This window comes from Molothrus aeneus, chromosome 5 (assembly GCF_037042795.1).
Source record: "Molothrus aeneus isolate 106 chromosome 5, BPBGC_Maene_1.0, whole genome shotgun sequence".
Classification (NCBI taxonomy): domain Eukaryota; kingdom Metazoa; phylum Chordata; class Aves; order Passeriformes; family Icteridae; genus Molothrus; species Molothrus aeneus.
This window is the reverse complement of record NC_089650.1, coordinates 9,749,647-9,766,766: the sequence shown is the minus strand read 5'-3', so window position 1 is coordinate 9,766,766 and position 17,120 is coordinate 9,749,647. Positions and strand designations below refer to the sequence as shown.

General features: G+C 41.8%; 1 protein-coding gene across 1 annotated transcript in view; it reads right to left on the bottom strand.

The window, feature by feature from the left end:
• Positions 1–595: 595 nt before the first annotated feature.
• LOC136556534 (tyrosine 3-monooxygenase-like) overlaps positions 596–17,120 on the bottom strand; it is a 29,033-nt gene continuing 12,508 nt past the window's right edge. The window contains exons 7-12 of the mRNA XM_066549800.1: positions 13,678–13,813; positions 12,987–13,056; positions 11,251–11,307; positions 8,251–8,346; positions 2,886–3,019; positions 596–1,319 (exon numbers count right to left, since the gene is read on the bottom strand). Of these exons, the coding sequence (XP_066405897.1) occupies positions 1,160–1,319; positions 2,886–3,019; positions 8,251–8,346; positions 11,251–11,307; positions 12,987–13,056; positions 13,678–13,813 (653 nt within the window). The 3' untranslated portion in view covers positions 596–1,159. The remainder of the gene's footprint in view (positions 1,320–2,885; positions 3,020–8,250; positions 8,347–11,250; positions 11,308–12,986; positions 13,057–13,677; positions 13,814–17,120) is intronic.

Sequence of the window (17,120 nt, the reverse complement as noted above, 5' to 3'; positions counted from 1 at the left end):
CTGGTCTGGAGCATCATCTTCTTTTCCTCTATTTGTGCATTGTAGAGGAAGGAAGGGGACACAAACAGCCTGAAAGTCTGGATTAGGCAATAATTAGACTGATTCTGGGAAATGTGACCTGTGGAACATAAATAAATTTCAGGTACATCTCAGGAGCTGGAGAGGGAGACGAGATGAGTTGCAGAACATACCAGATATTTTTTCTATAGCAAGGCTATATGGCTGCTGGTGGTTGATCTTGGGTTTTCCACCAGGTGTTCCATAGATTTGACCTTTTGATCATTACTGCAATCATCATGACATCAACAAGAGGCAAAGATTTCTAATGGTATGCAGGGAAATCTGAATTCCATGAAAAAAAGCAATGGAAGCCTATATGCTAAAGGGCTTTTTACAAATCTTTCCTTACACAAGAATTTTCTTCCTAGAAGTTAGATTTCCCATTCAAATTAAACATCCTTGTATGTGACAGAGCCAGAGTACCTGGGACCTTTTATTTTCCTCCTTTTCTTTCAATGAAGGTACAAATACTCTGTGATCTTAAATGTGACAGGAAATTATCTTGCTGTATTTCAAGGCTACTGGATGAGTACTTAAGAATAAATGGTGAGCAGAAGTGCTCCTCTAGCAAAGTCTTGTATTTGCATATTTTTAGAGGACCATTCATAGTTTGTGGGCTATAGGTGATGCTAATTGCTAGCAGCAAGGAGTTAGCTGCAAGGACTGCTGACTGTGGGCAGCTAGCCAGCCTAAGAGGTTGTGATGGTACCATTAAGGCAGCAAGTACAACACTGTGTGGATGAAAATGCTATGCTGTTTTATTTATACTATGCTATTTTATTTTTTTTTTTAATGCTATGCTGTTTTGTGACAGGTAACTTGAAAAGGTGGCAAGGGAAGGAAAAAAACTTGCAGAAGTCCCATAACACATAAGTATGCTCATACCACCTACCAAAAATTGGAGTAAGCCTTGTTTGTGATTGAAACATTCTAAACAGGAGCTCATTATTTCATCTAAGTTAGCAGCCTAAATTACAGTGAAAAGATTACCTGAACTGAGCTGGTTTGTGCATTTAAGATTTCTGCCTGTGAGTACAACTTCATCACTAAGCACCACCTACAGGTACCTCAGTGGCAGGTGAGATGTACTGCTGTGGTTTTAAAAGAGGTTTTCAAGGGCCAAGCAGAAGTTTTGCAGTTCCTCTTTTATCTGGTGGAGTGCCCTCTTGACTTTCTGTGGTGTGTTCAAAACCTCTATGCTGCAGGTGAAGGGGTCGTAGCGCAGAGCAAAAGGCCTCTTGATCTTCATGGTGTAGCTCCTGTGGGGAGACAGGACAGAGCTTCTGGTTCAAAAGATGCAAAGCCTGCAGGACCTCATTTCTCAGGGTGCGCTCACAGCCTTTCTGGGGAGCAGAGGCTGCTGTGACACCTCCTCACTGCTTCTCCTGAGCTTTGCCTGGTGCAGCACACGCTGCAGCCCCAGGGATCTGCAGTGCCTGGTGTCAGCCTGGCTGGCTGGGTCCCGTCTGTGCTCTCACTGCTCTGCCTTCACACAATTCAGAGTTATTACAACCACAAGCTGAGGAATGCAGGAGCACAGCATGTCTGCCGCCTTCACTTCCAAGAAATAACCTGGAGCAGCTCTTTCTGTGTTATAGTCTAAAAACCTGTTGATACTAGGCATCCTGGGCTATTTTTCTGTCTCTATTAAAAGAAAAAACACGATTCCTTGCCATTTTCTACAATATTTCCATTAAGTGCACGCTGGTAGGAACCCCCTGTACTGATGTTGCCTTATGTTTTCCATGCTGACAGATTCTTGTGCTTTCAGTTATTTTGAGCAGCCTTGGCTGTGCAACTGTCTTGAAAAAATGTATGAAAAAGCTCCATGCCTGAGAGTGGTGTATTCCTTGTCCTCGTACGTTCTTTGCAGGTTTGCCTGAGTCAAAAGCTTTGCAAGTCCTCTCTCTTCTGCCAGTGAGTTCTCACCCACGTTTTTACACGTATTAAAAATTTAATGTGAGCATTTAGATTCAAGATGATGAGCCTAATTAGCCATGGCTATAGCCCCAGCAGACACTGCTTCTGGGGAAGAGGCAAGGACAGTAGGGAAGAAGTCTGGCTCCGGCTCTCTTCCTCTAATAAATTCCTCATTTCAGCTCCTGCATGCTCCCCAGTAGCTCCACAACCAACATCCTGCCTCCAGCCAGAATTGGTCATGTTGTTCTAACTGTTGGAGATGAAGGCCAGAATTTAAACCCTGCTTACTTTTTCTTTTTTTTTTTAAAAAAAAAGGAAACTAACACCCTTACTGCACAACATCACGCAGTTAGGGAAATGTGTTTAGAAACACCTCGAGCTAATTTGAAATAATGTTATTTAGGTTGCAGACAGCTACTTTGTTGGAATTAGGTTGCCCGTGAATGCTGATTCTGGATTCTTGTGCAGATATAATCAGAGCAGAAAGGCAATCTTGTTTTTAAGCCCCCTGCTGATCCTTGTTAATTCCAGAGACTGCTATGAAATTTCCATGTGACCTTGGGTAAATCACTTCTTCACGACCTCCTGTTTGTATGGACTAGCACATAGGGTGGGATTGCACTCTCACAGTTCAGTTACAGAATTTACTTCAGAAGGTGCTAAAATGAAGCATTGTTAAGATGAAGCAGGGGACAGGGCATAGCAAAAATAAATTCTGACTTTCTGTGAACCTTTTCTGAGATAAGCAAGCTTGTGCTTAACTTTGTTGTACAAAAACCACTATGTAGGTGCAGTGAGATAGCCTGGCTTGGTTGTTGCAATAGTTTGTAAATAGATGTACTTGAGATTAAGAATCAACCCAGTATGCACCCCTCAATGAAAACACCCACAAACACTTTACTTACTGAAGCTTGACCTTGGCATCTTCCAGGTTTTCTGCTATGAAATAGACAGGCTGGAAGGCTTGATCTTGATAGGGGTGAACTGCAGTCACTTCTGGATCAAAAGGCTTGTACTCTGGCTTGTTTGACAAAGCATACTTTGTAGCAGGAACAACACCAGTTAGAGCAGGTGAATGAACAGAGAAAGAATTAGTCCCTGCTGGGCAGTAAAATTCTCTTTGGGGAATAGTTAGGGGTAATATAAAGTCATGTTCTTTCATATGTCAGGGCTAATTTTCATAATTAGCAGTTAATAAACCAAATAATAAAGATTTTCTTAAGATAAAAGAAGATATATATATATATATATATATATATAGCCTGTATTAAAGTGATGTACAACAGGATAGCACAGCCATGTCCTCAGACAGGGAGGGGAAAGTCTATGCCACCCCTCAAAATATAAATATCCAGAAGAAAAAAAAATATCATGCTGCTTTTTTCAGATAGTATCACAGAAGTTTCACAGTCCTGTCTAGCATTAGAGTCCCCTAGCCCTTGTCACAAATTTCATGCTTCCTGCTGCAATGAAGATCAGAAGACAGAATACTTCTGGTATTGTATGCACAGCTCCCAGGCCAGTATAGCAACATAAAATCTTCCCTGAAATCCAATATATAAATAAACACTATACTGCATGTGCACATTTGCATTTTTGAACCCATAGAGGTTCTTCTGTATGTTTTTCCCCAGCTCTCTTACATTGCCCCCCCCAGGCAAACATAAGGTTTATAGAAGCCACTTCTGTCCACACTGCAGTCAAAGGTACATCTACATAGTTTGTTTACATGTACTGGAAATGCCTTTTAAGCCAGCCACCTGGGAGTGGTGCATTGCACAGAGTCTTGGGAAGCCAGCTCTGATTAGGCTTAAAGCGAGTTCCCAAACACTTTCTCTGCCCCTGAAACCCAAGGGAGGTACTTTAAACCAACCTCAGCCCCTGTGACACTTGAACTGCATCACAGATGTGCCTGGTTGGGCCTCCAGCTGGCCAGGTTGGTGAAGTGTCCTGGGTACAAACCAAAAGGAGAAAGGAACTCATCCCATCAATGTTGAGACCTTTTTCCCCACCTTCAGACTGGACAGTGGGCCCCATTCACCTAGGGATATTCTTTTAGTACCCAGCCTTCCCTGAGATCTGTCTCCCTTCTTCCCCAGTCTTCAGGAGACTCCCTTCACCCTTTTATGATCCAAATGTCACTCTCAGGGTGCTACTTGTAAATAACTGGTAAGAGTGGGTGATGCTGATCAAGACTTTCAGTTCAATCTGCTAGTTGGAAAAATTCAGACGGTACTCCTAAGCACGTATTTAGACATTTCAATGAACTGGTGCAGAAATAAATACCAGTCTTTAAAAAAAAAAAAACAAACCCAAAAAACCAAAACCCAAAAACTCCCAAGAATATACAAAAGATGGTGTTTTTCTTGCTCTTCATTTGCAGTGTGTAATTGAAGAGTAAACCTTGGATAGCACTCATACAATCTAAGATGGTTGGTATACACAAACATGAGGCTGCTCTTAGAATCTTAGAAGCTCTGGGGAACTAATGGGAAAAGATTTCAGTAACTCAAAACCTGACAGGGGTCCCACTATACTGTCAGTGTTGAAGCAGAACTGAAATCCCATTGATTTCAGTGGAAGTTCAGCTTGAAACCGGATGGCCTTAAAGGCCTCTACAAGTTAAGTACTGGGTGTGCTGCAAGAAAAGCATATGTAGCACTGAGTGTTGCCAGAATTGTGGTATGAGCCATAAGATTTTACAGTATGTAGGACAGAGTCCAGCTGAGTGTTAACAGAAGAAGCATTTGGGATAATGTAGAACAGCTGACAGAATGTAGTGAAATAAACAGTGCAATACTGAGAGCTTTTGGGGAGGAATTCTTACAGTTCAGAGGAGGCAAGTTTGGCCAGAAGTCAGACACATTACAACTGCTCAGTTTAGACTTGGGGATGGTTATCCTTCTGATACCTAGCTGCTGTTACTAAATGCTTTGTTAGATAACAGGGACTCAAGTGCAAGACTCATGCAGAAAGTGCCTAGCTCTTCCTCTCATCCTCTACCTTACCCCCAAATTATGCCCTGAATTTGGGCAGGATCAACTCATGCACAGAAAACATCTACCTGAAGCTGACTTCAAACTGGTAGGAGCGGGTGCTGTGGAGAAAAGGGAAAAGGGAAATGTTTTAGAGATTTCATAGTCAGGATGTGGTTCCCTTGGTTACAGTCACACACCCACAGCCAGTCAGGCCAGGCTGCAGCTCAGGGATGTTCCCAGGCTTCTTGCTGATGCTACGTTCTCATATAACATAAGCTGGATGACTGCTGCTTTCCCTCTGCCACTGGTTAGTTGCTATCTTCTTGTTTGAGTAATTCATGCTCTTATTCCCTCCTTGGTGACTGAATTATGACAACCCTACTATTGTGACAACCCTACTATTCTGCTGCTCCTGGCCTAAAAGTCTTCAGGTCCAAGGAAAGCCCTCCCTTGCCCAGGCTGCTGCAGGGTGCCTCCTTCAACACACAACCTGCAGTGAGATTCCGGCAGGATTAGCTCTGTTCACTGCCAGCAAAGTGCCAAAACTTCGCTGCCTGTGCCAAATATGTTGATCAGCTAAAAGATAGGGAATCAAGTCTGGGACCTCCATGTAGGAATCTGTGTCTGGTCCCACTGAGAAGGCTGGCAGATAATTATTAGTTTGGATAATGGCTTTCTGCTGAGCAGCAACAAAACTTATCTAGAGCAATAAACTCAAGTCTATCATGAGCCTCGCTATCTTCCAATCTTCATCTTCTCTGACAGATGTGTCTAGACACTGCTTTATTTCTAAACAGGCACTGCACTACACATTTTCTCTCTTCAGCTGTAAAAGAAGCGGCTGGTACAGGTTTGCAATTTGCTAACAGGTGCTCAGGCATTGGAACAAACCACTTTACCCACACTGCCAGTGCCTACACTGAAGTTAGAATCAGATGCACAGGCAGATTAGGATGAATAAATGGAAATATTTTTTTTAATTTTGGTTTTCTGCTAAATAAAAATCAATGAGATTAAATCAGCTAAAGAAGGAAACTTCAGCACTTAAATTTATAGATATAATTAACTTGTGTACAACAAATTTCAGGAGCTCAAGGTGAATTGCACAGAACCACTAAGCCATTGTCCCAGAAGATGCACAGTGAGGAACTTGCAGAGCTCACAAAGGGATTCTGCAGAACTGCTGGTCAGCTGCTTGCCCATCTTCTGATTTAGGTGTTACATACAAGATGAATGTGCTGAAAGGGGGATAATCCTGTTCATTATCTGCTGAATATAGATGCTATCACTCCTGCTTGTATTTTCACTGATATGATGGATGAACACAGAGGTAGACCCAGCTTTATCAAAAGTTTGTCCAGTAGCTTTACCCAATAATTGCCAGTGATAAAAGTAGTGAAAAAAACTGCCATTTTTCAGCTCAGGAACAGTTAGGACTTCCCTCTCAGGCTCAGGGGTAGGGAGTTTGAGATTGTACTTTTTTGTTCTATATAGCACAGTTTTGTGCACAAGCAGCCCTTGCCTATGGTTTTAACCAAAAGCAGAAGAGCTTGTTGGTGCCTGAGGAGGAAAAGGGTGGAAATAGAGAAGACAGAGTACAAGTCTGCTGAGCTTGACTCCAGACACCAAAAGTGAGCATTTCTGATGAGATTTTTACCTTCATTTGAGTAAAGATTAAACAGAAAAAGGAAGTGACCACATCAGATGGATTTTGTCATGCATATTGCTATGAAAGATACATAAATATCAGTAACATGATTACCTCTGCCCTTTAGTATCCTGTTTAACATGTAAATGAACTTGATTTAGAACCATAAAGTATTAAGCCAGGCAGAGGAGAATAAATGTGGCCTTGAATTGTGCTTTGATTGGAGATTTTTGGTTTTACTGGGTAAATGAAAGCAAGTTTATGTTTCCTGTTTGTTGGCAGTCAATATAAGAAGTACTGAAGAATTCCCAGATAAACAGTAGCTTCAGCAGTACATAGTGTGAAGCTGATGAGCAACCAGGCCAGGATCAGGTTGCTATCTAGAAAGGAAGTCATGTTTATTCCTCTAGAGGGCTAATGAACATGCAGATCTTTCAGCTTATCAGGAGAGAAAGCTCTCCACAGAGTTACCTCACAAACATCTCCAAATTGCAAGTGTTGTGAGGAAAAGCAATGCTAAACTCATCAAGTGGTAAAAGGGAAGGTTGATGTCTGGGAAGGTTCCCCTTTCCTTGTGTTCATCTCAGCTGCCCTTCCGTGGGGGCTCCTACTTGAAATGCCTTGAGAGGCATCAAAATGTTGTTTTTCCCTCCTGTCAATTGACTGGGAAGTGGGCTGACCTGTACACAATTGGGAGAGCTTTGTAAAATGTTTATTGTCATGACAACCCAACTATCTCCAGTTCAGGAGTCCAAGCTATGCTAATTCAGCCACAATTCCTTGTGAATCTATCGTGCATCTGGCTGTTAGGCTGCTGAGTTTATGTGTGGTATTTATTTTCCTTTGGCTCTTACCAATTTAAAAAAGATCATCCAATATCTGCACAGCTTGAAGCATTTGAGCCCTGCTGATAACAGTTTAGGGCTTCTGCCCTAAATTAAAAAGCGATCACCTGCATCAGTGCTCTTCAAAATTAAGGAGAAATTAATATCTCTCCTATCAGCTGTTTGGTCAAAGGAGGGGAAACTCACTTTCTGTAAAAAGTCTACAAATCCTCTTTCTGCAGTAAATCTATCTAAGCAAGGCAGTACAAAACCTGGGCTCGCAGATATTGGTCTGTGTAAAACTAGAGCTTACATAAGTTTTGAAATGTATTTAGGAATGAAAAATGCTAAAGCAATTTCTTTTTATCAGTGTCCATGCTATTTCCTGTTTCTTTGCACTTCATTTGGTCCAGTCAACCGGTGCCTTTCTGGTTCATATGTGTGTGAATGTCAATGGCATGGAAAAAATAGCCAAGCTCATAATAGGCATAATATTGCCCTCTAGTGAGTAACTCAGAAAGGAACCTGAGTTTTGTGTCAAAATCAGCTGCATCACTACTGGCAGAAGCAGGAAGAAACAAATCTAATATTTTAGTGGAGGGTTGCTTTCCTTGCATTTTGTCTCTTTAGATGAAGGACAGGTACAATACCACAGCAGTTTTTCCCCTGTGCACTAGCTTCTGTGAGGGGAGAATTCTTTCTTTGCAAAAGAAAAACCTGAATTTTAAATCATACTGACTTTTTGTAGAAAAGCATAGTTTGCTTTTACCAGAGTTCAGGAAAGTGGATTATAGAAATCTTTCAATATTTTAACACATACCATCAGCTCCCCATAAGATGAAAGCAGTCCTGCACCATAAGCTTTGATCAATCCATTTTGCTTGCAGAGGCCAAACTCCACAGTGAACCAGTAAAGCTGGGAATAAGAACAACTTGTGAAAAGGAATCTGAAAAGGCAGGAATTTTTAAGCTTCTCATCTTTTCTTTAATTTTCTTTTATCCTCGTTTCTTAATACTGTCTTCAAATGTTATAGTTGCATATTTTAAGAAAATAATTTTTTTCCCTCAGCATATAACACACACTAAACTAACATGTAATTTTTCAAAATTTGTTGTCCCACTTAGAAAAAAAAATTTAAATGATAATACATTGGTAAATAAAGTTACATCCTTTTGTTTCTTTGGAAGATGTTACTAATTGCCCTTCAACCTCTTAGCCCAGAGCCTCACTGCAGTCAGTGGAAGCTGTCAGATTTCCACCACAGTCCCCAGAAGGACAGGAAAATCCTGACAGAGGGTTCAGCACCTTTGCAAAGGTACTTGAAAGGAGAGTCTCCCTCCTTCTTTGTCTGTGTGATCTCATTCAGAAGAATTGAAGGATGCCTTTTTCCATATTGTGGCAATTATATCTTAGTCATGCTCCAGCAGAAGACAAAGAAACATTTCTCAGGACTTTTCTTGTGATAAAAGCATCCTTAGGACCACACTTCCCTTACCTGCTGGACAACAGTGGGATGAAAGCAACCCTTGGCTCTGCCAAACTTTTAGTGCTTCCCTTATTGTAAAATCTGAGGAAAATGACAGTGGAGGACAAGTCCTGGACACAGCCTGATGCCCTGAGAAGCTGGATAGGCATTGTGCAGAGGGAAAACATGGAAAATGAGGCATTTCAAGAGTATGGCTTTGTCTCACAACTCTTCAGAGTTCCTTTAGAGACACAGAGCCCTTTGCTGCCTCATACACAGGGATAGACCTTGGCTTCAATGGTATGGCATTTTCAGGATCCTGCTTAAAGAACCACAGACAATTTGTAAAACTATGTAAAGCTCTATATTATTCTGTCTGTTTTGCCTTTTTCATACATTGTCTCTCTTTCTCTCACCCTCCCTCACAGACTTTTTCATTTTGATGAGCTAGTTTTAGCCTTTAAATTTATCACTGAAGAAAAAACATGCCAGGATCTTTCCTTTTGCAAGATCCTGAGTTTCAGCAAATAATTATGTGTTTGTATTCTTTTAATAATCTCAACTCCTATTATTTCACAATGAAAAGTCTTCTTAGTATCTGTTCATTTTGCAGGAGGTTTTTTTGACTGCAAAATGAGACATGGGAGGAGATCGAATTATTTTTAACGTTTCTTAAGATATCCTGTATTTGGATTTTGGATAGTGAGGTTCTTTCAATCTCTCACTGTTTTAAGAGAGTTAAAAAAATGTATTAGTGGTACCCTGGATGACAAGGACACTGGCAGTTTCTCATTTCTGGTGCATGGATCCACCTCTTTAGAGGAATCATGGGCTGAACGAAATAATGGCATTCCAAAACTTGTCTTACAAATGTTTTAGACCACAGCAACAATTCTGAGATTCTTTAAGAGACTTCTAAGCTAGTTACCAAAATTCTCTTTATGAAGAACAGGGAATGACAGGGACTTTGAGAGATAATCTTAGAATTCATGTTAGACTTTAATGTCAGGATAATGAATACACTTCAGGTTCTCCTCTGCCTTCCCTTTTTAGAAAAGGAACTCAAACAGTAAGCCTAGATTAGGTATAGAAATATTAAACATTTGTCTATCGGGATGTTAATCCAGAATAGGTTTACTGTTCAGAGTACTTGAATGGCACTTACAAAATTGTATTCTCACAGACCCTGAACTGCAGGGAGCCCTTTAAAAAGGTGCCCTTGTTCCACCTGGCCAAACCCTAGATGATGCTAGGAAACTTCCAGCCATGAGACCCCTTATCCTTCTGATCTTAACCCTATCTCTTGCCCAGGCTATTCAGTTCAGGATCAGGAGGAGGTGCTTGCAGAGGAATGCTTTATAAACCACAGGCCTTAACCAAATCCTGGGGAACGATGCAAATTCTCTGGGACTTGACATTTTTTAAGCCTAGCAAAAGCATGGATCTTAATCTCACTCTAGCCTCTCTAGACCCAGGTAGTGGAAGAGGAAATGTGGACTGTCGCTGTCTCCTCAGCCCAGGACCTGGATGAAGTCACAAATTATTCAGCACTTGTTGCAATCTTCAAAAACAATGGTGGTTTTACTTAGTCCTAACCCAAGGATGGATATGTGCAGATGGATTTTAGGTGAGCCACAACCTCCTTCCTGAGTGGGTGAGGACCTTCAGGAGTGACATTCTCCTCTCATTCTCTACCTGTATTAAATGAGTCTCACACAGCTTGGTGAGGGTAAGGCTCCTCTCCTCCTCTAAAAAAATCATCAAGACTGGTAAATGGGTGCCATTATCAGAAAAAAGATCACCTGGCCTCCAGACAACTTTCAGAACAAGTTAAGATGGCAGTAGTAAGGGGCTGTACAAATAGTTTTGATGGTTGTAGGGAGCCTAGTGATTTAGAACTGAATGGCAGTACCTGCTCCCAAATTGCTTTTAAGTGCTCACCTATTTGGTGAGGTTAATGAGTGTGGGGTGAACCAAATAGGGATGGTTCTCTGCACTTTGTGTAGGAGAAAATACAGGTGTCACACTGAGGTATCTAATGTTTTAGGTGAACCTGGAATGTGAGTTGGGACCATCCTGTGTCTGAACTTGTAAAAACTTAGCTTAAGAAATAAATTATTATAAAATCAAGAAGTGTAAACATTTCCTCAGGTGGAATCACACCATTCTGGGCTCCTCCAGAGGGATTCCAGTCCCTGCTCCAGCACCTTCCTAACCTGTGGAGGAGAGGAGACAATCCTGCTGATGCTCCCATTTCTGCAGCCAATCTGAGGCACAAAAAGCCTTCCCTGCACAGCAAGGGATATGAATCGTTTGGGGTTTGCCTCTAATATTAAACTGCCATCTGTACTTACTGTGGCCAGTTTCTCAATCTCCTCTTCAGATGATCCAAGAGAAGCCAGTCCAATATCCTAAAGCAAGTAAGCAAGCAGACAGTGTTACACTGGTGTGATTATTCAGCCCAAGGGAGAGAAAGAGGGGAAGGGGGAGGGCCACATCATTTCTAGCATGAATAGCATGAACTATTCATTGTTTTTGTCACCCAAAATGACCTTCCATGGCTTCCAGGATGCCTACCTCTCCCTGGCCCCCAGCTACATACCACTGGGAGCCACATTAGATGAGTGATTAATCCTCAGTGTTCTCTGTGTAAAATTAACCATCTCTTGTCTTAATGCTGGACTATCTACACCAGGCAAAAATTTACAGGGAGGCATGAGAAGGAAGGACAGCAAAGGTGGGTTTTGTCTCTGCCATGACCTCTCTGTCCCTCACTCTTTCTGACAGCCCTTATGAGCAGGCCAGATCTGTGCAGGGATGATTCTGCTTACTTTCATCTGTGCTCCCCGTTAAATGTTATTCTCACAATAGGAAACTGTAGATGTCTCTTTTTTTTTTTTTTGCTATGCCAGGAGCAATATCATGGAACAAACAAACAAAACAAGGGTATTTTCACCATTCATTGTCTCATATTGAATGGGGCAAAAAGAATTTTCATGGGGTGAATTTCAACTGTGAAAATACTTTGTGGGGACAAAAAAGTGAAATGTGAAATTTCAGTGAATGTGATCTGATGTTGTATAGTCTGTGTTACTGATAGGAAAACAAGAAAATGGAAAGATTTGAAATTTCTGTAGTCTTATTTTTAATGTGTCTGAAGTTCCAGTATCGAACTGAACTGAATAGGTTTCTTCCAGAATAAATTATAGATGACTAGGATGCTTAAGGTACTACTCTTTTCATTCTGTTAATAACCAATATTACCATCAAAATGGTAACTGGCATGTATTTAAGCTGGTACAACTGGAAACCACATCATATGAAGTGAACTGATTTTGTTTTAAAGATATTTCTTCAGGGACCTAGGTCATGTTGGGACCTACATCATGTTACCCCTCTGATCTTATCCCCAGTTCCCACACTGGCCACTGATTGATAAGCCTGGACAATGAGATGTCTTCTCCCCTCTGCTATGGTTTTGAGGAACACTCAAAGTTCTGAAGTCTTTAATTATGAGAGGTCATTGAGTTCAGTTGGGTCTGACACTGATTGTTCGTACTAAATAGCCCCTTATTGTACAAAGAAGCTCTGTTTGCTTTTTGGAGCCTCCTCACCAGTGTGAGCAATGCTGTGAGAATCTGGTGAGCTGTAAAGGAAAAAACAACTCTGATGTTTTTCCAACATGGTGATGGACACAATTAAAGCCTCTTGTGAGACAAGAATGTACATCCAGAGACAGACCCAGCTTGGAGGCTCAGCTGTGTAGGTTCATGTGGTGGAGGACAGGAAGCCAGGGGAGCAGAGCTCAGCCTCCAGCCCCACAGAGACATCCAGGCTGACACAGCCCTCCCACAGAGAAGCCCCACAAGCTCTGCCTGTCCTTTCTTTCACACTGTGTCTGTAGGGAGCAGTGCTACCACTCCCTTGGTGGAAGCATCTCCCAGTGGCTGCTAGCCCACCAGGCCTGGAGGTCATGGCTCAGGAGCAACCACCCTTAGCACTGCATTGCATGGTGAGCTGCATGTATTTAGGGCACTCTGGCCTGCTATCCAGAGCACCTGGTTAGAAGGTCAGCAGAAAATGTTCTTACCTGTGAGAACTGGGCAAACTCCTTGTCAGCCAGCATGGGAACATGACCCAACAACTCGTGGCAGCAGTCTCTGGAAAAGAAGTGACCTTCTTGTTTGTTAAAGGCTTCCTTTCCTGCCCTTCATGAACTCCCTGTGAAGGACTTTAGCCAGCAGGCCCCAAAGGGAGCTGGTGTGAGTGCTGCTCCACAGTGGCTGGCTCCACACCTGGCCTGGCTCGGCAAGGATCAGAGCATTCCCTCCTGCCACCTTGTCTATTGTCTCCCTGGGACGGCATGGGCACTAACCTTCTATGTCACAACATCTTTGGAAGGTCCCTGTTTTGTCCCAGCATACAACAAAAGCGTCTGTGTGAACTTGTAATTTCTCATGAAATGTAATTGCTGCTGTCTGGCCAGCGCTTACTGGGAGAGTTTCACAGCAGGAAATCAAACCCCAGCAGATGGTAACTGAAGGCAGGATGAAAAGATTAATCCAGATATTCTTTAGTCTTTTCCTTCCCCAGACAAACTTTACAAAAGAGACAGAGAACCACACCCTCTCATGCATGACTTCCCCTTCCAACTCTCCAGCTACCAGTTTCTCAAATTGTTTTATTCTGTAGACTACTGGATGGAACCCCAGAGCCAGTCCCAAGAGAATGATCCCCAACACACTCAGAAGGATGGAATTTTGTCAGGGCATCAAACTTACGGTTCTGGGGAATGCATAGGAGAGGAGAAATGCCTTGTGTACTGTGTGCACTGAAAGACACGAAATGCCAGGCTGGCAAGGAAGTCACGAGCAGACAGCTGTCCTGCAGCTGGCCTCAGCTGGAAACCTGTCCTCTCTGCAAAGGGAAGGGACACCAAATTCAGCTGTTTCTAGGGTTAACTACACAGCAGGTTTACTTTAGCTAAGTAGTTTCAGGGATCCTTCCTGCTCTGTTGGAATAGTTCCCTCCACCAAGCATAATGGCACACCTTGGCTTATCATGATTGATGTGCCCCTGTGCTGGTACAGGACCAGTTCCTGCAACATGGGATCACCTATCCATCCATCCTGTGGGCACTCACATAGCAGTGTCACGAGGTGTGGGAGCACTGCCCTCCCCAGTGCACATTTTTGCACATAAACACACAATTCTCTACATTCCACACGACAGTGGTGGGTCTGAGGTCACGCATGGTCCTTAAAACCAAGCAGAGAACAGAACCTTAACCTGGTGTGCTGGAACCCTGCATGCTGAGAATTTCAAGCTTTCTGTGCTGAAAGGCACAGATCCACAAGAGAACACTGAATTTCACCTGGAGAAGACTTCCAAAATTGATTAATAGCACTGGGATTACATGTGTGTAGCTGGTTAGAAGTGTGTAATATCACAGGGTGGAAAACTTAGAGTTTAGGGCTTTAGAATATAGAAATAAATATGAAGCAAGATGGAGGTTTTAGGATGGAGGCAAATTGTTCTTCTTCACCTTCTTCTTCCTTCTTTTTCACAGATCCAGGTGATTTTCTCTAATTAGATGAAAGATGTCCGCATTGAGAGTTTTGTGTGATCATAATCAGGTTAGAAGCATAAATAATATAGATGTCGACTGTTTATTGGGTAATTAGGACATAAATAGCCTTTAACAGACACCATTTTAGGGCACTTTCTTGACTTGTTAGGGAGAACTCACACCTCATGAAATTGTAACAGATAAGGATAATAAACTTCAGATTGAGACTTCAAAAACAACATTTTCTGAGTGCCCTGACCTTGGAACAAGAAACAGCCTGAAATTCCAACACTAATATTCTTCCATTTTTTTTTTCCTTGTTTTTTTTTACCATTATGTTTGTCCAGAAACCACTGCACAGCCTCCCAGTGATGTGATCATAGGTACTTTGCTTTGCATGTGTCCACAGACCAGGACACAGAAGGATGCAACACTTTTTCACTGTGACTTCAGCTTGTACATCCAGTGTTACCCCAGAGCACCCTGCATCACTGTGGAAGGACTGTGAGAGATAACCAAAAAAATAACCAGTCTGGTGGCCAATAGAACACACACTCTGCATGTCCATGGGAAACATGCTGGTGGTCTGCAAAGTTAAGAAAATTGAAAATCACCGCTTTCAAAGTGAGCCAATGATAATCTTTTTGAAGTCCTATATTCAAAATCTGTGTTTCATTCTCAGCTCCTGTAAATGACATCTCGTCTTCTTTAAAGCATAAAACTGTATTTTAAAAAAATCAGAAATGACTTTATTCTCAATTCTTCTTCCATATTCTATTGTGTCATGAAGCCTATAACCTTTTTTTTTTTTTCCTTTTTAAAACAAACAAAAAAATCCCACCCAGAAACCAAGCCATTTATGAGATTTGTTTTGGTTTGTTTTTTCATGTTTCTTCCAGAATTTCTTGTCTTACTCTGTCAGGCTATTAGTACTTCTCCCATTACAAAACAAAACAAAACAAAACACCCAGAGAAAGAAAAAAAGGAAAAAAAATTCAAAGAAGTGACAAAATATATGAAGAAATAGAGGAATGAGAGGACAGCAAGAAGTGCTTTTTCCTGACATTGTGATAGAGTAGGTGGTGGGCATTTGCCACAGATATCTTCTATTGCTCCACTCAATTCAAGGATAATTAGTACAGAACTGCCTCAAAAATGAACAATTTAAACAACTGCAAACCTGTGGAGATTATGTATGCACCTTTGTCTATTTGCTGGTCCAGTCCAGAGGAATGTGAGAATTTCAGAATCTGGTAATCTTTGGGCTGAATTCTGAGTGAAAATTACATTAGCTGAAAAATATATTTTATGAAAACCAATACCTTAGTAACTCAATTTTGGAAAGACTATGAAAGAGTCTAGGGAAATTTATATAGCTTTAGCATCCATGTTGGAGGACAAGGAGGGAAAATGGAAATTACAGCTTGTGTTCCCTGAGATGTCCTTTTAAACAGAGGCCAGTGAATCAGACAGTCTGCTGATGGAACAGACTTGGCCATTTGCCTTGAAAAGCCCTAGGAAAAAGTTATCTGCTGAAGGTAATATCTGCAAAACCTGAACCCCTGGGTCATGACTGCACAATAAAACCAGCAATCAGTAGAGAATTGGGGCTGTGGCTGGTTGGACCTGCTGCCCAAAGATCTGGGAAATCAAAGTGCATTGCAGAGAAGGTCTCGAGCAGTTGACCTAAAGTGATCTGCAAGGCTTAATTCTTGGCCCAAAAACTGGTGTATACAGGCAGCCTGTGCATTGTAGTGTGAGCTTGCTTGAGTTCACTGGCTGTAATTTCTTCCAGCTGTGGAGCACAATGACTGCCTAAATCCAAACATCTTTCCTAGAAAGAAAGATGTGCCTAGGTTCATCCAGTTAACCCTTTAGAAAAACACTCGCCCTGTGTAAGTGATCACACTGTTAACTACTTAATTCCCTCTCAGTAATTGTGAAATATTTATGAAGTACAGTTGCCAGCCTCACTAAGAGGTAATAACAGACAGATCTCATGCCAAATCAAAAGGAATTGCTTTCTTATGTTCACAGATGCTGCTAAGTTAAAGAGAAGATGGAAGTTTATCTGGCTGTGTGGGCTCGTTTTAACATGATCACTTTCTTTCTGGGTTATCCCCCTCTCTCTCTCTCTCTCTCTCTCTGCCTCCTATGGTTTATTATTTTTAAAGCTGTACAAGGGGAGGTTCAGAATGGGCATTCAGAAGCATTTCTTTTCTGAGAGGATGGTCAAACACTGGAATTGGCTCCCTAGAGAACTGGTCAATGCCCCAAGCCTGACAGCATTTAAGAGGAGTTTGGTCAATGCCCTTAACAACATGCTTTAACTTTTGGTCAGATTTTAGACCTTGCAGATGCTTCTGACTCAGACTGAGTTTGGGACTTGCAATAATGTCAATCTTCATGCTATTTCAGAAAGTATTCTGCATAGTGAAATGACCTTGTCAGTGGAAAGACAGCCAAGGTGTCCATTCAAAGCCTCACATAATGGGACTAAAATAATTTCCTCCCTCTTAATTGTGTCTAGCTGTTAAGACAGCTCTTCTGAAAAAGAATTGTTTCATTCATTCATAACCTGTAGGCTAAAGTAATCCAATTTTGATCTACAGTTTAATGAGAGTAGGACCAGTGGTCTCAAGAACTATGAATAGT